The sequence below is a fragment of the Gossypium hirsutum genome, chromosome D08 (genome assembly GCF_007990345.1).
Source record: "Gossypium hirsutum isolate 1008001.06 chromosome D08, Gossypium_hirsutum_v2.1, whole genome shotgun sequence".
NCBI classification, from domain to species: Eukaryota; Viridiplantae; Streptophyta; class Magnoliopsida; order Malvales; family Malvaceae; genus Gossypium; species Gossypium hirsutum.
In genome coordinates, this window is record NC_053444.1 from 17,548,530 (window position 1) to 17,574,320 (window position 25,791).

The window sequence follows — 25,791 nt, forward strand, 5'->3', positions numbered from 1 at the left end:
TAGCGTTTAGTGGGGGACTTATCAGAATTGTTAGATGAGGATGTTGGAAGAGGTGTAACTGAGAAATTAATTTGAGCAGCCGAGCGTAATGAAAATTCTAAGTTGGAACGTTTGTGGATTGGGGAAACCACGGACTATTAATCGCCACAGGAACAAACTAAGACCTATTTCTCCGTAAATTTTGTTTCTTATGGAAACAAAAATTAGTATGAAAAGGATGGAAGTTGTACAAAGGAAATGTGGTTTCAAGAACAGCATTGATATAGGGGCTATAGGATCCAAATGAGGTTTATCTTTAGGATGGAAGGGTAATTCTTTGGTCATTTTAAGGAGCTTCTCCCAGTACTACATAGATATTAATATTCAAGATGATAAGAGTGGATATCTTTGGATAGTATAGAAAATTGTCATAGGATCTACTTCGTCAGCTGGGACAAGATAATTCATCACGTGGTTGGTTGTAGGGGATTTTAGTTAGATCACCTTTTCATTTGAGAAGAAAGGCAGGTGACCCAGTTGGAAAAACAGATGATTGATTTTCGTTTGGTGCTAGAAGGTTTTGAGTTGAGTGATTTGGGCTTTATTGGTAAATGGTACACATGGGATAGAGGGAGATTATCTTCAAACAACATAAGGGAGAGAAATGATCGGGGTGTTTAGACCTTAGAATGGTGGAGTCTCTTTTAAAACTATTTTGTTGAGCATTTGAGTCTTACCATCTCAAATCATTCTCTGGTACTAGTGGATACAATGGGAAGAGCTCGGAAAGAGTTGAGGAAGGAGAATCATAAGTTTCTCTTTGATGCAAATTGGTGCTTTGAAAAATCATGTTAAGAGGAAATTTGGCATGGATGGGCATTTTATTCTAAAGAGATCTTGATGAAACTAGAAAAGTTGGGTAAGAAGTTACAAAGATAGAGTCGTCACATCAAAATGGAACGACTGGCGGGTCGAAGGAAATTAGAGGAAAGATTACTGGAACTCTATGATCTCGATACAGATGATGATGTGTTGGCAGAAATCACTAAATTTCATTTGGGTATTAATCTTGAAGTGGATAAAGAGGAATTATTTTGAGAACAACAGACCTGTGTTAACTGGCTGAAGAATAGGGACCGTAATACCAACTTCTTCCACAAAGTTAGAGTGGGGCAACAACATAGAAATCGAATCCATGGGTTAGAGCATGAGGATGGTTGTTGGGTCACTAATGGAGAGGATATGTTACGGGTTGCACTTGAAGTATTTTGGGAAGCTATTCACTGAATTCACGACAAGTGATAATGAGAGAATATTAGGGCTAGTTTCACGAACGATTATAGAGAGCATGAATGAATATTTACCAAAGCCTGATATAGAATGGAGTCAAATCGATGTCCCCTCTTAAAGCTCCAAGGACTGATTGGTTCTTAGCATTGTTTTACCAAAGGTATTGCCAAATTGTTGGCTCTAATATTACTCAATATTGCTTATTGATTTTAAGATGAGAGGTTGAAATGGGTGAAATTAATAAAACCCATATAGTTTTAATTCCAAAAGTTGATAAGCCCAAAAATATGATACAAAAGCTTTAGTTGGGCGATTGAGTGGACTACTGAATTGTTGTATTGATAAAGCCCAAGGGGCTTTTATACCAGGTAGACAAATTTCAGATAATGTGTTAATTGCCTATGAGGTTTTACATTCACTGAAGATGAGGAAAAGGGGCCCTAAAAGGAATTTCACACTTAAACTCGATTTGAGTAAAGCGTATGATAAAGTGGAGTGGGATTTTCTAGTAGGAATGATGGTTAGATTGGGATTTCATGCTGATTCGGTGACACTAATTATGAGGTGTGTTTGCTCAGTATATTATACAATGGTTATTAACGATGATGTCAGTGAGTGATTTTGGCCATCAAGAGGGCTGAGGTAAGGGGACCAATTGAGACTGTATCTCTTCTTAATTTGTGTTGAAGGGTTCTCAACACTATTGAATGAGGCAAAGTAGAAAGGGGAAATGAAGGGGGCACAGCTTGGTAGAGAAAGGCTGGCAATCAATCATCTCTCCTTTGCAGATGATTGCGTTCTTTTTGGGGATGCCTCAAGGGAGGAGCGCAGGTAGTCCCTAATATTGTCACGGAATATGAATCCGCTTCAAGGTAAAAAGTTGATTTTGAAAAATCTCTCATTTTCTTTGGGTCAAATGTGACCACAAATGATACAGATGTAGAGGGAAATATTTTGGGTGTTTGCATATTACAAAATCTAGAAAAGTACTTGGGTTTACCAATGATGGTGGATAGACAGAAGAGGAGGGCTTTTGCTAACTATGTGGACAGATTTTGAAAGAAAATTGAAGGCTAGTGTAATAGCCTATTTTTCAGTGGTGTCGAAAAAAGTGGTTTCAAAGCCACAAATTCGACGAGTAAGTTTGTAAATATTTTTATTTAATAATTACAAGTCAAATATGGTTTTATAAAGGTTTTTGATATGATAATTTATGTTATATAAATGATATATTAAGTTGAAGTGGTAAGACCCTAAAGTTAAGTAGTTTTAGAAAATGAGGTATAGGGACCTCGTTTCTATAAACCAAGCCGTAAATATTTACAGAGTGTTATTAAGGTTGTATTAAAGTTTCGTTAAAAATTTTTAATGTTTTGATAGTTAATTAAGCAAAAAGAACTAAATCGTAAAACTTGGAAAAATCAATCGCTATTAGTTTAATGGTGTTAAATTGACTAAAGAATTATAATTGGGTGGCTTTAACGGGCAACTTACCCATTCTTAAGTTAGTGGACGGTTAGTGGGGTTATTTAGTTAAAAAATTTAAGTTTATTAAATTATAAAAACATTATATTATGTTATAATGTTAATAAAATAAGAAAAAGAAAATAAAAGATGATTCATTCATCTTCTTCATCATTTTAGTCGAAACAAAAAGGGGGGTGAAGCTTTAAGCTTCGACCAAGCTTAAATGGATGCATGTGAGTTCATTTTTCACCCATTTCTTTTATTTTCTTATGTTTTTGAGATCGTTGCAACTAAGTCCAGCTAGATCGTACCTTCTATTTTGAAACTGTTAAAGATATTGAATGTTTTCATTAATAAAACTATGTGATTTTAGATATTAAATGATGAATTTGAAGTATTAGTTGTTAATTATAAGTATTTTATTAAGTAATTTTGATGAATTTATCGACTAGGGACTAAATTATTTAAATGGTAAAAATATAAGGATTTGATGTGAAATTATCACAAATGTGGGATGTAGTGGATTCCATGAACATTCGGTTGACATGGGTTTTCATTAAAAATGGTTAATTTGCATGTTTTAGGCTCAAGGACTAAATTGAATAAAAGTATAATGTTAAGGGCAATTTTGTAAAAATGTCTAGAATGACTAAATTGCATAAAATAATTTTTTTTACAATCTAAATTAATGAATTGAATGAAATTCTTAATTTAGATCAAGAACGAGGAGAAGAGAAAATTACCAAATAGCCTTTGTACTTAGTTATTTCTACAATTTAGCTAGGTAAGTTCATAGGTATAGAATTGTACATACCTATATATATAAATAATGTTATTGCTAATTTATGAACGTATATACTTATATATGATGTTTAAAATGTGAGTTGGAACTCGAAATATTGTAACTGAATATAAAGTGAGAAAGGATTTATTAGAAAACTATTGAATATTTATGAAATATGAGATATGCGATTTCAGAATGATTATGAATTGTTACAAAATGTGTATTGAGAAATATGAAATTGATTAATAGATTATGTTAATCTTTGTGATGGTACATTGACAGTATGAATATATGTATTTATATTATATCATGTGTACGGAAACGATGAAGTGCCTTTGAATGATAAATATGTTTAAAGGAAATGTATTACAAGAAATGCCTGATTGAACGTAGTAATCACTAGGATACAATTGGCATGCCAATAGGGTTAGAATGCGTGCTTGTATGAGATTTTCACTTTGATGCCCCTTTTTGCAGTTCGATGCCCCTGTATACACTTCGGTGCCCCTATTCGCACTACGGTGCCCCTGTTTCCACATTTGTACCCCCACCTGCAGTTTGGTGCCCCTGTTATGCATCTATGATGCCTCTGGTGTGATATAGTTACCCGAGTATCCGAGTCAAGTTACTAGTCCGTTGGGCTAAATGTGAATGGATTTGATAGAATTATTTTAATGTTAAAGGCAAATGTATAGTCAAGATAATAGTAAATGCTAAATGTTCAATGTTCAATGAATTACTTGATCATATGTGAGTTTTTTTTATATTGATGATTATTCGGTTAAAGATATATGTTTCTATACATATATGAATGAGTTTCGGTTGAATTACTATAGTACAGAAAGCATATGAATAATCATTTTCAATACTAAGCCTATAAGTGCTTCGTAAATGCATAACAAGTATGATTAATTTATTCATTTAGCTTTAGTCTTGATTAGTGAAACTAAGTGATTCCAGAACGACATGGTTATAGGAAAGTTTGAGACGAATGATGAATTATAGAATGATTATTAGTTAAATGTGAAAGAATTATGTTTTAATGCACTAGCTTGTGGTTATGGTCGAAGTTTATGCTTAGGTCTTCTGAGTTATGCAAATGAAACGAGTGAGAATAGATATTGAAATCATAAGTTCATAGATGTTACAAAATATGATGAAATAAAAAGGATTGTTGAGTTAAAGGACCTACTTGTAAGGAAGGAATTTACTTATTTTATCAATAGATACACTGAATTGTGAATTGATAACGTAATTAAGCTTATGCTAAGTAAATGGAATGGTAAGTAAGTAAATGAAATGGTTCACCGTTTTAAGAAAATGTTGATGATTATGTAATTCAGCTTATAAGACCTTATTATGTTATAAATGGAAAGTATTCGAGATGTTAATGAACCTATTCATTTGTGAGTTGATAGTTATATAGTTTGATAAATCTTGAAGCATTGGTATAGGTTTATTTATGATTTATAAATTTCATATTTAAAACGTAATGTTATGTTTAAATTTTATACGAGCTTACTAAGCATTCATTGCTTATGTGGTTATCTTTCTCTTACTTTACAGATTATCAGAAGCTCGATCGATTTGGAAGCTAGTCGGAGATCTATCAAACTATCCAGCAATTAAATTGGTAGATTTTGATATTTTAGTCAAGGTTATAATGGCATGTATAGGTGGACTTGTGTTGATTGACCTAATTGTTATGATATGTATAAGTGTTATTATGGTTGATGTAACCTTGGTACTTTTGATACCTTGTTGCTATGTGTTGTTTTGAAAATGTGATCATGCATGTTTGAAAAGCTAAAGTGATAGGTGATGAATTGACCTCAACATGGTCATATTATGATATGATTTATGAAAGGTTTGGAATAGATGTGCAAGATTGAAATATGGTATGCATATATGTTGGTTGTTGGTACCATTTGGAAATGGCTAGATTTGTGTCATTTATATGGTTTTGATGCATGTGAAAAATGGTTCAAATGGTAATTTTACTTTGACATGGCATGAATCTAGTATGGTATGGTTGAAATGTGTAATTTGCGATATTGTTTGGCATGGAAATAAGTTAGTTGATGATGCGAACCTGGTTACATCATGTTTCAACACAACTCGACGTCATCAAGAGTGGCCTAAACTCTAGGGGCCAAGTGCAAAATGAAACTCGATCCAGCTCAATCGAGTTCAATTCAGCTCAATGAGCCCGTTCTTAGCTCAATGAGCTCATTTTTAGCCTACTTTAGTTTGTGTTTATTTTGCTGGAAAAATTAGTTAATTAGTTTAAGTTAATAAATTTGTTAAAATCTGGACATATTAATTTTTTATGTTAAATGTGTTTTATTTGTTTTTTTAATGCATGTTTTAATTTGTCTAAGTCTATTGCATGTTTTTAATGTGTGTTAGTCAATGTCGAATTTAATGTCTTGTTAAGATCATATTAAATTTGACATAAGTTAATTATTATGTTAAATTAGTGTGTCTAAATTATATTAATGCATGCTCAGCTGAATTTTGTGTGATTTAATGTTGTTCATGTGTTTATGTAGGTGAGCTGAATGTGAAGATGTGTTTAATGCAAGGTTCATGAATGGCTTGGAGCAACGTATGGGAGTGTGCATGCACAATTGAGGTTCAATGGAAGGCATTTAAGGGAGCACAAGTACTTGGGACGTTCATGCAAGAGGGGGCTGCTGAATGTTCATGCATTTGCACATTCATGGACCAAATTTATGGAAGAACATACCTTGGGACTTTTCAGGCATGTTCCATGTATTTTCAAGATGGCCAATCAAGTTTTCAAGTCACTTTAAAGCTCCATTCAGCCAAGGGAGATGTTGGAACAATAAGGGGATGCACATCCATGGAATTAATCTCTCTTCAAGATTAAGAATGCATGAATGCATCTACCGAAGCAACATGATGTTTCGGTCAATCCATGAATCATGTCCAAGAATGAACCGAATTTTTAATGCTTCATTCATGCTCATTCAGCCGAATTTAGCTACAGCAAATTAATGATTTCTTTCTAGAATTTTCTAGCATATTCATGGCTGGATTCTTAGCCATTAAGTTGCCCATTCGGCTAGCCATGCCTGGTTCTATAAATAGTTGATTAATTTCATTGTAAAAGGACTTTTGGACATTTTATTGAATGAACTATTGTTCCTGTGAGGTTTTCTCCTCTCCAATTTCGTACGAGTCTAGATTTGGCTTATCTAGCGTGCTAATGGCATCAACCGAACTCTTTCCGAACTTATCACCAATCCTGGTGTGGCATTCATCCATTTCAATATACCTTCGGTTCTTACTTTGCTAAGTAACGGGTCGAGATCCATATTCTTGTTTCCATATTTTCACCTTAAACCATATAAGATTTGGGGCAATACTCATTATAGTATTGAAACTTTCTTGACGTTTAAGTTCTATTTTCCATCTCCATCAATTACCTTTTCTATCCTACCTTGTTTCTATTCTAAACTGAAACTTCCAACACCAAACCACTCATCTAAACCCCTTTAAAAGCTTCTGCAACCCTTAGCCTAAATCACCCAATTTTGACAGCTCCAACTACTCCTCGTCAACGATCGGGCAACTACGTGAAATGACTCGATTAACCCGAGCCAGATCACATCAGTTGATGAAAGGTTAAATATGCACATGTTTAAGTATGTTTGATACATTGTGTTTGAGGTGTCTTTTGGCATATTGGTTGTATGGATAAATGACCTCTTGAATTGGTCTTATTATGCATGTTTTAGTTATGTTTTAAGGTTTGATTGAATTTGCAAATGGCTTTCAGGTGTGTACTTGAATTGGGTGAAAGAAATGGCCTGAATTTGGCCTATTTCCTGTCCACATGACCTAAGACACAGGAGTGTGTCTCAGTCGTGTGCCATACACGACTATGCAACACAACCGTGTGTCCCCTATAGGTTTTAAAGGTTGCTTTTTGAAAGCCACACAGCCTGGCACACGGGTGTGTGGCTTGGCCGTGTGACCCAAGTTAGAGAGTTACATGGGCACGAACACAGGTTAAGACACAGCTGTGTGTCCCTACTTCGAATGCCCACACGGCCTGAGACACGGGTGTGTGTCTCAGTCGTGTGAGTCACACAGCCTAGCCACACGGCCGTGTGACCCTTGCATTATGAAATTTTCTTTCTTTTCTCTTAATGTTTCAAATGTTTCCAATTTAGTCCTGGATCGATTCTAAAGTGTTTCTAAGGCCTCGAGGGCTCAAATAAGGGACAATATATTTATATTTGAATAAATTATACCATGATTCATGAAATGTTTAAATGTGAATGTTTTTTAGTTATGCTTTTACGGTAATGCTCTGTAACCCTATTTCAACGATAGATACGGGTTAAGGGTGTTACAGCTAGAATATCTGATATTTTTTTATCGGAGGGAAAAAGGTTTTCATTAAGTCGGTACTACAAACAATCCCAATTTATGCCAAATGTTTCATATTACTGAAACTATTATGTCGTAAGTTGGAAGGTCTCTTAAATAAATTCTTGTGGTCTAATAGTAAATCATCCATGGGCATAAATTGGAGTAATTGGATTACAATTTGCCAACCGTAGGATGCTAGTGGGCTGGGGTTTCGTGATATATCGTTGTTTAATGCTGCTTTATTGGCAAAATAGATTTGGCATATTTTAACCTAGCCCACATGTCTTTTAGCCAACATGTTCGAAGTAAGGTATCTTCCATATTCTGATATAATGTCAATAAGAATTGGTTCTTACCCTTCGCTTACCTAAAAAAGCATTTGGAGTGCTCATGGGCTAATTGAAAAAGGGCTTTCTTCGTTTATTGGGTTTGGTGAGAGTGTGAACATTTGGAATGATTCTTTGCTGCTCGAACTTGACGATGGTCGAATTTTAGGTCAAAATATTAACATTCAATGGAGTACAGTGAATTAGTTAATAGATGGAGAAACGGCTACCAGGAAGGCAAATGTGTTTTGTAGTCTTTTTGATTTAGATCAAGCTGAGAGGAGTTTGAAAATCCCTTTAGCTAATTCACGGACCCCAGATGTTGTGGTTTGGAGGTATGATGGGTGAGTATTTTGTGAAGAATGGATATCGAGTCTTTCTAAACAAAAATTTACAAACTGTGGGTTCTCACCTGAACATCCCAGATATAACTAGGGATTTTTACAACAAATTGTAGGCCTTACAACTCCCGGCAAAAACCAATATTTACATGTGGAAACTTCTAAACAATTATATGCCTACAAATGGGAATCTAGCTAAACCAAGATTTCCAGTTGAAGATATATTCCCTTTGTGTAAGGAGTCATCGAAGGATGCTAAACTTATGATAAGGTATTTTCGAATCTTAAAGCAGGTATGGTAGCTTTTGAAGATCTCGATGTCCCCAATGTTATTACCCTTAGATTATAAAATTTGGTTAGTAAAGAGATTCATTGTTTAAGATAATAAAAGTAACACCCTATACCCGGCTTGGTCGTCGAGCTCAAGTATCAGGATGCCACACCACCATCACACATAACATGATATCCAAATGGTCTCTTTATTAAGTAAACATCTTTCATTTTAATTTTCATAATATTTACGAGTCATACAAATTCTAATCATCATCAACAAATGTTAAACATTCATCAAAACAGACTTAGAACACTCATTAAACATGCATTAGAACCACATAGCAAAATTTCAAAACAAATCAAGTAGGTATCAATACTGTATCAAAGGTATCGATATTTCTCTCAGATGGTATCGATATAGCTTAGAAATTCGTTACCAAAATGACATTATGTTTCTTGTTAAAAAATAAAATCCCAAAAATTATTGGTACCTTTATTAAATTATCGATTATTTTACCTTGAGTATCAATGCTCATGGTAAAGTGTCGATACCAAATTACAATACTGACTTCCTGCACATCGGAATATCACAAAGGTATCATTTTTATAACCCAAATATCGATACCTCTGCTCTAGACCACAAAAATATAGCACGTCTAAGCATTTAATCCATTCCAACAAATATCTGATCAACATGCATGATTTACCTCTTTAAACCAATGTCAAAACGACCAAAATAACAGTTAAAACATCAAAAATATGTCCGAGCAAGAATCAACATAACAAGGTCCAAGCCTATAGTTCCTAGGAATAATTAAGCTACAAAATATTCAAAACATCATGGCAATATCATGCAACAGTTCTACCAAATTATTTAACGTCCATTTACCATACATACAGTTCATGGCAGTTCAACATAGCAAATCTTCAAACCAAAACAATACCAATGAAATAATTATAACATCCATCAAAAGTGCTAGAAAGCTAAATGCATAAAATATCATGAGGACCAGAATAATAACAAATCAAAGTCTAACCACAATGCCTTATCCCCACAGTTCAAAAAAAATATTAATACCACCTACGCAAATACTAAAGCCTAACTTGGATCACTTCCTTGGTATCCCTGCACCGTTCACACCGCAAATGCTAAATATATGCAATGGCTAGAGAGAGTGGATGAGCTTAAACAAGCTCATTGGATGTCAGAATAACCACAAAGTATACACAACATTAGAGGTTAAACAAGAGCATACTACAACACATTCACAACCATATCCTAACCATGCGAAGATAACATATTCACCTAAACTATAAAACTAACATATACTCTCAGGTATGGCTACACTCAACTCATATTCAAATAACTCATTTTACAATAATTCATTAAGACTAAACAATGTATACATGCTTTAATAACTCACAAGTCTAGCTTATATATTCACATGCAATCAAAAGTTAAATTATAATGACCCAAACTACAATTACATACACAATTTACCATGAGAACATACTAACATTTTCATGAAACTCAAATCAACTCATTTAGCATATTATTCACATGCTTATGCATCCAACTCAAATCGTGTTATCACAATATATAATATCACATTTAAACGATAATTTGGCGCTTGAGGTTATGAAACATAAAAGTGGGTTCTATTACCACACATTGGATACACGAATCTCCAACACACCAATTGACTCATAGAGTCGAACATATCCCAAAAAGTGAAGCATAAAGTTAACACTCTCCAACACACCAAACATGTCACATTGAATGGAGCTTAGCTCACTTTCCCTTATCTCTCCAACCTATCCCAAGGCCACAATGCCAAAAACACAATACATATAGGTGAGTACTCACAATCCTATGGCATGCCAACTATATCTAATGGTTTCAAGAGATCACAAGACTAAAATATCCATAATTACACATTTTTAATTACTGATTTAATGCACATCATCTTTGTTCATATTCGCCAATTGGCATCACAACTTGTACACAATGCATACTTATTGGGTTCACATTTAATTGCACTTTAAGTGCCACAATAATGCTTATTAAGCCACCATATAACCGACCACATATGTGTGTATTAAAATCAGTACATCATATATCATATACAAGTATTCTCACATATTATCTATCATAATTATATCACATTCCACAATTCATCACTTATATACTTACCGAAATTCCACTCACTTTCGTTACATATTTGCATTATTAGCATATCACTATCACTGTCATTTGGCATGTATATCATGCCTACAGCACAACACTATTCACAATAGTCATCACCCATGTCCCATATCACAATATCGTATCAGAATACTCAATCTAGAATTATTCATATAATCACATAATTTACCAAAATAAGGCAAGGGAAATAGAAAGCTTACACTGGGAACATAGTATAGGGGTTTAGGCTATTCCGAAGCTCTCAATTAACACTATGAATCGTGTCTACGAGTAGCGATTCCAAACACTCAACAATCACGCTTTCGCCTAATTGCTGAAAGTTTAAAATTGCTTTTCCTTGCCTTTATCTTTACTTGTTGAAGGTCCTAACGATTCCGAAGCTACAACAAGGTAAATCACACAACAACATAATCAGCAATCAGCCAAAGACTCACTTCAAAAAATCAAAACACAAGCCTAAACTAAATTCTCATGTAATTGAAACCTTCGACATAACAAACATAAATTTCAATTATCTCAGTCTATACTTAATATTTTTTCCTAAAATCAATTTCATTCATCTAATTATTCACCTACGACAGATTCTCAAACTTTAAACTATGTAAAACTACCCAATTCATGGTATCAAAATTTTTGACATGTTTATTGTAGCTTTCACGAAAATTCACTAAAACATTGGAAATCTTCAATGAAACTTTAAATTAAGTTTAGAAACCTTCTAGTCATGTCAAAACTAATTGAAAAACACTTTGAAATCATGTTTTTACCAAAAATCTAAAAATCCACCATTAACAACCTAATTTTTTACTTTTATTTAAAACATGTGATTTATCAGCTAAAAAATTAATTTAAAGGATCAAATAACATAAAAAACTAATAAGGAATCAAATCATTACCTTAGTTGATGAAAAATCAAACGTTTGATCAAAAACCCAAAAAACACACAAATTCAACAATGGAGAAATCTATGGTGTTCTTGGATGTTTTCTTGAAGTACTATGGAGATTTATGGCTTAGGGAATTGTAACACAACCATACTCGGCCTGGTCATCAAGCCCGAATATTAGGATGTCACGCCACCATATCATGTTATACACAACAAGTAAAAGCTCATTCTAACGAAACGTCCTCCATTTTAGTGCTCGTATAGGTTTTAAGTCAATCATACTCTCTAACATCATTGTTACATGCTAAACATACATCAAATAGTGTTATAATAATAATTAAACATGCATAAAGTCCATTTAGCAAAAATCTCAAAAATGACTACGTAGGTATTGAATCTGAAGGTATTTATAATTCTCTCAAGTGATATCGATACTACTTTGAAAATCGGTACCAAAACTGCTTATTATTTCTCGCTTAAAAACTCAAACCTTGAAAATTATCAGTACCTCTGCCAAAGTATAAATTATTTTACCTCGAGTATCGATACTCGTGATAAGGTATTGATACGAAATTACAATACGAACTTCTTATACATTTCAAAATTACACAGGTATCATTTTACAACAAGAATATCGATACCTCTGCTTCAGACCAGAAAAATATAACATACATAAGCATAAAAATAATTCTAACTTGTACCAATTTATCATGCTATCATATCATCATCAAGTAAAGATTAAAACAGCCTAATAATAGTCTCAAACAGCAAAAGTAAGTCCGAGCAATAATCAACGTTATACGAAAAGAATATCATAAGCTTAGGAACAAATAGTCTATGGAAGCATCCAATACATCATGGCTAATATCAGTAAAAGTCTATCACATTGCCTTATTTCCAAAACAAAAACAACTAACAATAACACCTAAGAAATAACGTAGAAGGACTTGCTTAGGTCACCCCTTTGAACCACATCACTCACATCGGCACACTACTAATCTGCAATGGTTTAAGAAGGGAGTGGAAGAGCTTAACAAGCTCAGTGAACGCCTAGACCAACTATCTTACAAATAATTCATCAAGTATTAATGAAACAACAATATAGCATAACTTCAATAGTTCCAACTCTAGTGTCATATTATACTTACTCGTGCATTATTTTCTAGTTCTTTTACATGGTAAACATATTCACTTTTAAGCATGTATCACATTACACATATAATCACATAACATTCAAGCATATATCACAATACTCATATAATCACATAACATTCAAGCATATATCACAGTACTCAAAAACATGTTTATAGATGAATTGCATAAGGGTCACATATCATATAAACACATAACACAATACATACATATTCATAATTTAGATAATTTGGCACTTGACTATGAAACGTAAAAGTGAGCTCTATTATCACTCATCGGATACACGGATCTCCAACACACCACATAGTCTCATAGAGTCAAATATGTCCCAAAAGTGAAGCATAAAGCTAACATTCTCCTTATTTCCCCTCACATGTCCCATGGAATGGAACTTAGCTCACATTCCCTTATTCCTCTAGCATGTCCCAAGGCCTCAATGCCTAAAATCACTGTACATATAGGTGAGTACTCACAATCCTATAGCAGGCCAACTATATCCAACAGTTTCAAGATTATAAGGAAAAAATATCTACAATCAAACACATATCACTTACCGATTATCCATACACTATAACTACATATTTGCATCTTTAGAAAAAACACTATCATTAAAATTTAACATATAAATATCATGTACACACTTGTACTTTCAAAAAAGTTATCATAACCACATATCACATGTTATAGCATCTCATCTCAATTCACATATTCACAAACACATAAGCACATAGTTCACAAGATAACATAGGTATGAGAAACCTTACACTTGAAATTTAGAGTAGGGGTTTATGCTACCACTAAAATCCAAATAACACATTGAATCATGTCCACAAGTAATTATTCCAAACACTCACAAATTACGCTTTCGTCGAAAAGTCAAAAATTCAAACTAGCTTTTCCTTACCTTTACCTTTATCTGAAGCTTCAACCCAATAATTCACACAGCAAATACATCAAAAATCAGGTAAGGACTCACCACAAGCAATAAAAAACATAAGCCTAAGTTGTAATAGCCCGTTTTTAGTAAAATCAGAACAGTGGTTTTAAGACCAAAAATCCAATGTAAAAATATTTATTTTATTACTAATTTAATGTCTACAGTATTTTAGCAAGCTCATATAAAACATAAGCCTAGCTGTAACAACCCGTTTTCAGTAAAATCAGAACAGTGGTTTTAAGACCAAAAATCCAATGTGAAAATATTTATTTTATTACTAATTTAATGTCTACAGTATTTCAGCAAGATTATATAAAAATTTCGTTAAGAAATTTCGATGTTTGCATGTTTAATTTGGTGAAAATGACTAAATTAGAAAAGGTGCAAAATTAGAGTTCTATAAGTTAAAGGTACTAAATGGCTATGAAGTTAATTAGTTAAGGGATTTATGTCGTAATAGACTATGGTTATAATGAGTGGACAAATATGGACATTAAATGTGTGTTTTTAAACGTTAAATTATAAGGTTATTTAAGTAAAATGATAAATATGTTAAGTAAAAAAATAAAAGAAAAAGCTATTATCTTCCTTAATGAACTTCACCACCGAAATTGAAAAAGAAAACCTCCATGGGAGCTTGTTAAGTTCGGCTAGACATTCCTCTTGCATGTAAGTGAATTTCGGTCTCGTTTTTAATGATTTTTATGTTTTTAGGATCGTTATAGCTTAGTCCAGCTAGCCTAGGGACTAATTTGCAAAATTATTGAAAGGTTAGGGGTTTTTCATGAATGTATTCATGTGGTTTTTTATGTTTGTTGGAAGAAAATGAATCATTGTTGATAAATAAACAACTTTTGTAAAGTGAATTTTGTTGAAAATATCAATTAGGGATTTATTTGTAAAATGTGGAAAATACAAGTTGAAATTGTGAAAGAATGACTTGCATGAGTCTGTGTTGAATTCAGCTAGCTATGTATGTGGATGAAATTGCATGAATTTCAATTTTTAGGCTTAAGGACTAAATTGTAAAGAAGTTAAAATATTAGGGGTAAAAGTGTAAATTTGCAAAAGTATGAATTTGGACTGATTTGAAAGAATGAATATTGAATGGATTGATTTTGATTATTTATCAAGTTAAGCCTCGTATGAATTTATACCGAGGGAAAGATGAACTGTCGAACTAATCGATCCTATTTCATTATTCTTGTGATCGAGGTAAGTTAGTAAGTTTAAATAGTGTTTTAATGTATTTGATTTAAATGCTATTATGTTATTTATCATATTATGTCTCAACAAAAAATCCAACTACGTTACAACGACTATTGAGTCCTGTTTGAACCTTAGGAACATATAAGATACAAATGACATGTCATAGCGTTACCATGTTTCGGGTGCTGGTCCTAAACATCCTACTGATGGCTGAGTTTTGGCATTTGTTGCAGATACTCATTAGCTTGTGTGAACGGCATCAGGAAGCTATGTTCTGACCATTAGCTTGTTTGAGTAGGCCTATTTATGGCTCATATGAGCGATTACGTAAAGGATAAAAAAAAGGAATGGTTTTGACCATGTGTTAGCACACTTTGTGTGAGCTTTCTGTGTATCTGATATTATTCTAAGTGGTTCAACGAGTATGTAAAGGGATAAACCGGTAAGGGTTCCGATTGATTACACCATGAGATTATGGAAAGGGATGAAGTATTGATGAACAAGGTATGTATAGCCATGTTATAAAAAGTATGAATTCATATGTATTATGATTATGAAATTTACCTTACCATGTGATGAATTGTGCTAAGTTATATGATTAAGCACTAACTTCTGTTGTTGGTGATGCTTAGGCTTGTGTCAAGCTTGTGTTGGATTTATCATGTCTATTTTATGATTATGCTATGAAAATGGTAAGCTTTGTTCATGAATTACGAACTTACTAAGCATTATATGATTACGTTGTTTTTATTTCCTATGTTTTATAGATTATCGAAAGCTCGATCGGTTTGGAAGCTCGTCAGAGATCTATCACACTATCTTGCGACTATTTTGATAGATTTTGATGTTTTGAGTCATGGTTATAATGGCATGTATAGGAGAATTATGTTTGATGATTTGGTCATTATGTTTGGCTTGTAAATGTGGTATTCTGGTTGATGAACTTTTGGCATTTTAATGCTTTGATGGTTGGTGTTGAAATGGTCAAGTAAAGTTATGTTTTGAATGACTAATTTAGTATGCTTGAATGTGAGGTAAGTTTGGTATGGCAATATATTAGAAATGTATGGTTGATGAATGGCTAAATTATGCATACGTTTAAGTATACTTGATTGTTGTGATTGAGGTGCCTTTTGGCATATTGGTTGTATAGATAGATGCTATATTGAATTAGTCTTATCATGCATGTTTTAGGTATGTTTTAAAGGTTTGGTGATATGTGCAAATGGCTTGTGGGTGTGTGCTTGTTTAGGGTGAAGGAAATGGCTTGAAATTGGTCTATTTCTCGTCCACACGGCCAAAGACATAAGTGTATGTCTCAGTCATGTGTGACACACGGCCATGCGACACGGTTGTGTGTCCCTTGTAAGTTTCAAAGGGTTGAGAGTCAGGCAGTTACACAGCCTAGCACATGGCCTAGCATATGGCTTGGAACAAGGGCGTGTGAGGCCATTTCGAGAGTTACACGGCCTGGCACACGGGCATGTAGCTTGGCCGTGTGACCCAAGTCAGAGAGTTACACGGGTACGGACATGGGCTGGGACACAACTGTGTGTCCTTACTTTGAATGTCCACATGGCCTAAAACACGGGCGTGTGTCTCAGCCGTGTGATTCACACGGCTTGGCCACATGGCCGTGTGACCCCTGCAGTGTGAAGTTTTCTATCTTTTACCATGAAATTCTAAAAGTTTCTGATTTAGTCCTGAATCGTTTCTAAAGTGTTTCTAAGGCCTTGAGGGCTCGAATAAGGGATGATATGCATGTATTTGAATGGATTATGTTATGATTTATGAAATGTTTGGAAATGAATGATTTGAGTTATGTTTTTACAGTAACACTCCATAACCCTATTCCGACGAAGGATACGGGTTAGGGGTGTTACATAAACTATGTTCTCATGTTTCGAAACCTTTAACATAACTAACTTGAAATCCAAATATCTCGATCAACACTTAATATTTTCACCTAAAACCAATTCTGTTCATCTTATAATTCACCTACGACTAATTACTAAGCTTTAAACTACACAAAACTACTTAATTCATGGTATCGACTTTTTCCCCATGTTTTACGGCAATTTTCTAAAAATTCATTAAAACACAAAAATTCTTTAACAAAACATCAAATTAATTTTAGAAACCTTCTAATCAAATTAAAACAAGTTAAAAAACACTTTGAAACGACATTTTTACTCAAAATCCTAAAATTCACCATTAACGAGCCAATTTTCGGCTTTTATTCAAAACATGCAATTTCATGGCTAAAAACTTAGTTTTAAAGACTAAATAACATTTAAAACTATTTAGGAGTTCAATCGTTACCTTAAACGATGAAAAATGAGCATTTGATTGAAAACTCGAAAGCTTGACAGTGGAGAAAACCATGGTGTTTTGGGGTGTTTTTCTTAACTTCTATGGAGATTTATAACTTAATAGATATACAAATCGAAAGGAGTTAGAATTTGGAATTAAAAATCAATTGGGAGAGTTAGGAGAACTATGGATGGCACAAGTATGAGAGGAGAAGAAGACTAATGTGAAAATAAAACTACAAATAGGCATTTTTAGGTTAGATTTTAAAATCTGGTCTAATTGCCTCTTAAAAACTCTTAGTTTTGAATCTTTTACAAATCAGTCTTTTTTTAAAATTACAGGTATTTAAAACTCATTTTCTGAAATTGATTTAATTTTATAAAAACCATAGTAAAAAACATTATCGATAAACCATGTTGCAAAATTTTGAACATTCTGAGGCTAAAATTCCTAAAATACCCCTAAAACTCTTAGACCCTATTTTGGCGTGTTACAGCAATGATAGAAATCTAAGGAATTAAACTTGGGATTCAAAATTGAATTAGGGGAGCTTTGGAATGCAATGGACAACAAAACAAAAATATGGAGAAGAGATTAACGTGGGTTTTATAAAAATTAAGGGGGAAAATAAGGTGCAAATTAAAATTTGGTTTAATTGCCTTTTAAAAACTTATAACTTAGACCCTTTTACAAATCAGTATTTATTTCAAAATTGAAAGTCTTTTGAACGTTATTTTCAAAAATTGTTTTAATTTTTAAAATGCCATAAACAAAAAATTCCCGAATAGCATGCTAACAAAATTCCCGAGCTCACTAGTGTAAACCCCCCCATTTTTCCCTCAAAACTTCTAGGCCCAATTTTGGGATGTGACAATAAAGCTAGGAAATTATTGATCACAACTTACTGGGCTCTATGGCATATGTGCAATCGGTTGGTGCATGGTGGTATCAAAAGGTCAATGCAGGATTTGGTGGGTTTTATTCATGGGTATGTTCAGGAAAATGATTCTATCAGTATAGCTACACTACTAGTACGACCTATGGTGAAGGAATTATGGAGACCTCTAGACAGTGGCATTATAAAAATAAAGTTTGATGCCTCATTCCAGGCAGAATCTAACATTTATATTGCAGTTATTCTCATCAGAAATGATGTTGGCCAAGTTATGGGAGCATGTACGTACCCTTATTACGATGTCGCGGATGCATTTTTAGCAAAGGTCGGGCATGTGAACGAGTAGTAATTTTTACAACTGAGATGGGGTTTCATAGAGTCCTTCTGGAAGGTGATTCGTAGTCGGTCATCAAGAAGGTTAAATCACAGGTAGAAGATACGTCGGCTCTTAGACCGATTATCCAGAACATTAGAGGCCTTGCGAAATAGTTTGAAGAAATTACTTACCATTTTGCTCACAGAAAAGCTAATGAAGTGATAACTCTTGAAAAAATTTATATTTCATGCCTTTAGGCCTAGCTAATTGCCTGTACTTAAGTAAATTTAGTTGCATTTTAGGACATTTTATTTGTAATTTTCATTGCATTACATTAAGAAGATTGGACTTATCTTAAATGTTATTTTATATGTTACTTTTACTTGTTTGTGGGAAGGATTTGTTTGGTAGTAATTGGCAGGTACAGGATGCGGAGAAAGAAAAAGGGAATGAAGGTTTGTCTTGGCAAAAGTTTGGACAGTTTTCCAACACGAATATCGTGGCAATTCTAGGAAGACCGAGTCAACACTCAACGCATAACAATTTCAGCCCAACTCTACTTGTACTAGAAAATCTTCCTAAAAAAGAGGAAAAAGGATTATGAGATCATGGGTTGATAACCACCTACCCTAAATGAAGGGATTTTAAACCGAAAAAAAAAAATTTTAAAAATAAAAGTTATCTTGGTTTGTTGGATTTACCCTAGGGAAAAGGCTTATAAAAAGCCAAATGAGGAAACCTAAAAAGATGAACAAGTGTGGATATCTATAGGCAAACTAGGGGGTAGCGGCTGAGTAAAGAAGGAAAGAGGAAGACGAAGGCAAACCCTCTCAGCCATCACAAGACACTGTGTCGCTGGAGTATGAACTGGACATGCGAAAGTTTTCTTCCCGACGTTCTTCTATTATTTCTTAATTTATTCGTCCATGAATTAATTTCATTGAAACGATGTTGAATGTTATTTTGGTTTTGAATTTTATTTGCCAACGCATGAGCTAAATCTCATAGGGCTAGGATTACTTGATGAAACCTTTATTTTCTGTAATGGTTGAAGCATAAATTTGAATTAATATACTGTTTCATTCAATTATTTTATTTCTAAATTGTATGTGTGCAATCCTTAGACATAGACGACTGTGCGTCATGCCAATAAACTAATTTAATTCTGAAAAGGTTGGATTAGTCGGACCAAAATTGAATGATATGAGTAAGTACTCGATAGATACTTGTAGTAGACTCTAGACATAGAGCAGCGTTCATACAGAAGAAAATAGTGTAGGGTTCCATATTAAAGGCCTATAGACATGGGTAAGGTAACTTGAGGTTTCTTCTCTCGAAAGAAACAGACCACTTTAGAACTCTTTTGAGCAATAGATTGATTACGATTTTACCGAGGCATTATTAACAGTAAGTGTAGATTCTTAATAATTCTGACCTTCCATATCAACATCGTATATCCCTTATGCCTTGTCGTAGTAGATTTTCCATCGCATCCTTAGTTGTTTACTTGTTCAGTTACATGTTATTCATATAATCATTTTCTTAATTGTCGTTGCATTTTTACTCTTGCATTGTCATAGCATTTTCAATTATTCATCAGTTACACATATTGTTTACATTAATATTCCTGTTGTTTACCACCACATTCTTATCATTATTTTTCAATAACATTAATATAACTTTATCATAATAACTTGACCATTTGTATACCTAATTCGATCCCTGTGGAGACGATCTCACTTATCACTTTATCAGTTGATCTGACGTGTATGCTTACACAATTCACATATCATTTCACACGTGACATGAAGCGACGCATACACTTGCGATAGAAGGACATAGGTTTCGAGAACCTCGATACTAGATGGATGAGGCCCCAAGGACCATCAATCGAGTGGTGGTTGCAGATTAGGATGCATGGGTACGAAGAAGACTGGGTAATTTGCAATAACTTTGAGAAATGAAGAATGGGTACTTTGGATCTCCATGAAGGATCTTAAAGTTTCTCCTTAATGACTGTTGTTTCTGTTAATCGCAACAAAGTTGGTTTTGAGTTGGGGAGTTTGCCGTTGGTTTCTTTTGCTATTTCGATTTTAGGGTTTGGCTTAGGGTATGGTTTGGGAGTCTATTCAGTTTTCCTTTTGCTTATGTTTGCTTTTACTTTTTGCTTGATGTGGTTTTTTTTTCTGATTGGTTGTCTATATCGGTCATGTAGCTCAGACCAGGCAATTCATTTAATGGAAATCAAAGTTTAAAAAAAAAAGGGCATGCTTTTGGCTTTGTACAATATGAAGAATAATAAGGGTATGATTATCTTTTTATTGAAAAATTTCTTTGTATAAGATGTTTATTATATTTTCTTCAAACCTGAAGAGTAAATGGGTATTTGTAGAATTATAGAGAGACTATATTTACAATAAATACGATGGATAAGTGTATTTTACCATTGTTATTATTATTTGGGTAAACTATAAAGATAGTCAATCAACTACGCCTTTAGTTCTATTTTAGTTATCTAACTATTAATTTTTTTGATGTAGCCACCGAACTATATTTATAATAATAAGTGTATTTTCGATTTGGTCACAAAAAACTGAAGTAAGCTTTTTTTATTGATCGAATAACAAATTTAACCCTCCAATGCTTACGCATTTTATTAATTTGATTTAAAATCTAAAAAATTCAACAAATTTAGCCATTGTTTACAAAATTTATCATTTTAGTTCTAATTCTATAGAAATAATAAATTTTCCCCTCAACATTTACAAAATTTGTCAATTTAGATCTAATTCTAAAAGTTCAAAATATATATATAACCATATTTGGATAAAAATTATAAAAATGATTTAAAAATCTAAAAAGTATAAATAATTTATAAATAAAAACCAAAACATATGTATTAAACATTGTTGCACAAACGTTAGTAAAATAACAGTAATATAAAATATTTATTTAAATCACGAGATCGAACCAGAACAAGATATAGGCATATATATATAAAAACTGGAAAACAGAAAATAAAATTAAATTGAAATATTATATTGGTAGTTGAGGTCTATTTTTGACAGTTTGAAAAATATGCAGGGACAAAAAATCTCTCCATCTTTTCCCTGTCAGAATTAACTCCTTTTAATTCCAAAATGATAAGCTCTGCTGAGGAAAATTAAGATTATGTATCGGGCTAAAATATTCACAAGTTTAGAGGCCCAACTAATCCGAATATTTCTCATCACCCACATCATACGAGTACACCCTCAACCCTGATAGGTTTGGATTTGCACCCCTATGCACAAGGGAAAGTATTAATCATTCAATAACCACTAAATTGGTTCACATATATAAACATGTTCCACACTTGATATCTAACCAATGTGGGACTAAGCTTTCCATTGTCGTCAACATAATTCACAAGTGGCTTACTTTGAGCATGAATTTCTCATTCATCACTCAACCATTTTTGAGGATATGATATACCATTTTAAGGATCTCATGGAGTAGAATATAAAACCATAGTTTTATAATTCAAATCTCCACCTTTACTAATCGATAATATGCCTCAAAGCTTCCAAAAAATTCATTTTTCTAACAAAAATATAAAAAATGCAAAAAAGAGAAATACATCAAATGATTAAAAAGGAAACAAACACGAAATGGATTGATGTGCAATAGAAAGAGATGAAGTTGGACATGTTCATGGGACATGGAATCGACAAACTTATCTCCCTTGATTCAATTTAGCTCCTATTTTCAATCTTGGACTAGATTTTTTTGGGACTAATCGTTTGACTACCCCAGTTTGGAAGTTATTCAAAGTCAGAAAGAAAAAAAAGGTGAAAAAAGACTTTTCTAGGTTTTTCATTTTATGAAACATTTCACATTGCATTCGTTTTCTTTATTAAAGGTTAGATATTTGTATATTTTCAAAATAAGAAAAAATTCAAAATAAATGCTTTGTAATAGTTTAAAAAATTGTTAGTTTTTTAGAGGAATCTAATTAAATAATATGATATTAATCTAAAATATAACACATTAAATTAACTTAAACTTTTATCATATTCACGAATGTGACATTAGTTTAAAATGAGCACAATTGGAATGGTGTTAAATGCTCTTCTTGTTTAGTGGGTTTCGGAACTACGTTAAGGAATATTAAGAAATGAATTTTTAATATATATTTTTAAATATTTAGAATTAGAATTAAATTAATAACTATTTGTAATTATTGAGAGATAAATTTATTGAGTTTATTAGAATTAGAATTAAAATAACAAATTTTGTAAATATTAATGGTTAAATTTATTGACTTTTTAGATTTAAGATCAAATTCATATACTTTAAACCTTAGATAACTAAATTTATTATTAAACCAATAAAAAAATTCAATAATCTAATTTAATGATAATTAATGTGACTATGATAGTGAGTATGATATTTAATTTTCAAAAAGTTCAATAAATAAATGGAGAAGTATAGTTGTTGACTATTCTTGGAATTTACCCTATGTATATTTGTTTCTTTTTTCCGTTTTGTACCGAAAGCCTCCTTACTCTCCCTTGCGGAAAACGATTCCTCTCATTTCTATTATCCTCTTTCTCTCAAAACCCTAAACCGTCGCCAATCATAATAATCAGATTCTGCAAGTTCTTTATCTTCTTTATTGTCCTTTATTGATTTTATTGGTAATTATGATTTCTTCTTGCATTTTTTTTATCTCGACAATCAATTATGTCCCAATTTAACAAATTTTTCTTTTGGTCTTCTTACAGTAAAATTTGATGTGATGAAGAGGGCAATGCCATGGGATGATCATGATGAGGCAAATGATTCATCATCTTCTGACGAATCTTCATCTTCAAATCCGGACTCTGAAGCTGAAGATGGACCTCCCAACACCAAGCTTAAGAACTCATCACAAGGTGTTACAGTTTACTCTCCTTTCCTCCTTTTTCCCCTTCATTTTTATGCTTTTCCTTCATTTTTGACATTTTACTGAATTGAATGGAATGGATATCTTCCTCGATTTTGATTCTTTTGGTACGTAAATTAGAATAAATATTATAGAAGAATGCTTGTGTTTATTACAATAAATATTATTGAAACTATGGTTATTCTGAATAGCTGAATCATAATTTTGCTTGCTAGAGGGTGGTACTGCCATTTGTGTTTATAGCTGTGCAACAAAGGGGCGAAACCATGTCACCTTATTTATATGAGAACAAACTCTGAAGACTGCTGGTTTACTTGATGTTTCTAAATATTGCCATTAGCATTGTACTGATTAGGCTAGATTTATATAAACTCATATATTATTATAGATTGCTGAATTTTCCTTATTGTTGTGCCCCTTTAAGTTTAAATATATTCTTTGATTTTTTGACTAAAAGAAAAGGCATACCTGGTTTACTGTCTTTAGCTGCGAATGTACAGCAAAATCTAGGAAACAAAAAAGTGCTGCTTTGGATTTTGAAGCATTGAAGCGACATGGCTATAATGGAGGGTTGTCTGTCCTAAATGTACCTCCTCCAAAAGAGAAGCCAGACTGGTCTTGGTCAACTGGCAGAGAAAGCAGTGAAATCAGGGAGATTAAAGAATCTTTCGAGGACAGACAGAAAACTAGAGCCGCAATATTGGATGCAGAGGAGCTGGTTAATGTACAAACTCGGAAAGAGAAACAGAATGTTTCCTTTTCACAGAAGGAGAAGCGGAAAAGAGAACTTGGTCAGGCTAGTAGGGGGAAGAATTATGTTGAAGAAGAGAAGAGGTTGCTCCGGGAAAGTGGCATCTATTCTGGTTTTGATACTTGATTTGTGTAACTAGGAACGAGCTTTCTCATCATGTATGGGATGTAGTTGTTCTCTTGCGCTAGATACTTGGTTGTAACATCTATTTTTGTGGTTTTCAGAAAAACAGGTTCCGTATTGTTGTATTATAAAGATAATTATCTTTCAAGACAGTTACAAAAAACTGTGAATCTAGTGGCATTTGTTTGGTATGTGGGATTAATGATTAGTTATGGATTTTGTTGTGAGCAAGTCTGGATTAAACTTGATGTTCTAATTGAAAAAGGATGATTTTCATATTGAACATTTGTTCATACGTTTCTTTTCTATCGTTTGAAGATATACTTGCATGAGCTCTATCAGTTTCTTTTGTTGTGGAACCTCTGCACTTTATATGTTCAAATCCTGTAAGTAGTTACTGGTAAAGGAGCAGGACCTTCAAATTCAGTATTATCTGTTTAAAGGGTTCTCTAGTAGAAGTGCTTATGGACCGGGTCTAAATATAATATTGGTGTATTTTATGCTTGTCCAAACTCAGGCCAGCCCAAAACATGGACTTAAAGTTGTGTCCAAATTCATTCATACTTGCAAAAGATTAACCAAGTCCATTTTAGGTTTGTCTATATATATATATTTTAAATTATATTATATTATTTTAATATTTAATAATTTATATATATTTTTATTTACTGAAATTTTTTATATAGTGTTCTTGACATTATTTTAATATTTATATTATAGTATTATTATATATTTAGTATATGTTTATTTTTTAATGTGTTTTAAATTATATAATATATAAAAATAACATAAAGTAAAGCATTATAAACTTAAACATGGATCGGGCCGGGCTTGGGTCTTGAATATTCAAACCAAAACTCAATCCACATTTTAAATGAGATTAATTTTTTTACACAAACCCATTTTTCGAGCATAATATTTTGCACAAACATTCTCAAATTTCAAACGGACCTTTAGGCTTGGACGAGTAGCGCGACCTATGAACAGGTTTATTCTCTACCATTACTCTCAACAAGTAGGGGAAAGATGAAGTCGTAAATGCTTGTGTAGGGGAGGTTTAGATGCATAAGTTATTCAAGTTTGGGAGAAGTTGCAAGTTCCCTTGTATGCATGCAGAGAGAAGCTTTGGTAATAGTTTTTTCCTTTTATGCTACAACAATTACTGTTCAGGAGAGTCCCTAGTTGGGAATATGCCGCGGTTGAGATGGGCTC

The 25,791-nt window shown here is 33.0% G+C and overlaps 1 protein-coding gene across 2 annotated transcripts; it reads left to right on the top strand.

Moving 5' to 3' along the window:
* Positions 1–23,239: 23,239 nt before the first annotated feature.
* LOC107912937 (uncharacterized) lies at positions 23,240–24,857 on the top strand. 2 transcript variants are annotated; one of them, XM_016841334.2, is made up of 3 exons: positions 23,240–23,457; positions 23,545–23,694; positions 24,206–24,857. In XM_016841334.2, exons 2-3 carry the CDS (start codon positions 23,559–23,561, stop codon positions 24,580–24,582), a joined length of 513 nt encoding a protein of 170 aa, XP_016696823.1. In that variant the 5' UTR covers positions 23,240–23,457; positions 23,545–23,558; the 3' UTR covers positions 24,583–24,857. The 2 variants fall into 2 exon arrangements, with proteins under 2 accessions (XP_016696823.1, XP_016696829.2); XM_016841340.2 differs by having other exon boundaries at positions 23,268–23,414.
* Positions 24,858–25,791: the final 934 nt, after the last annotated feature.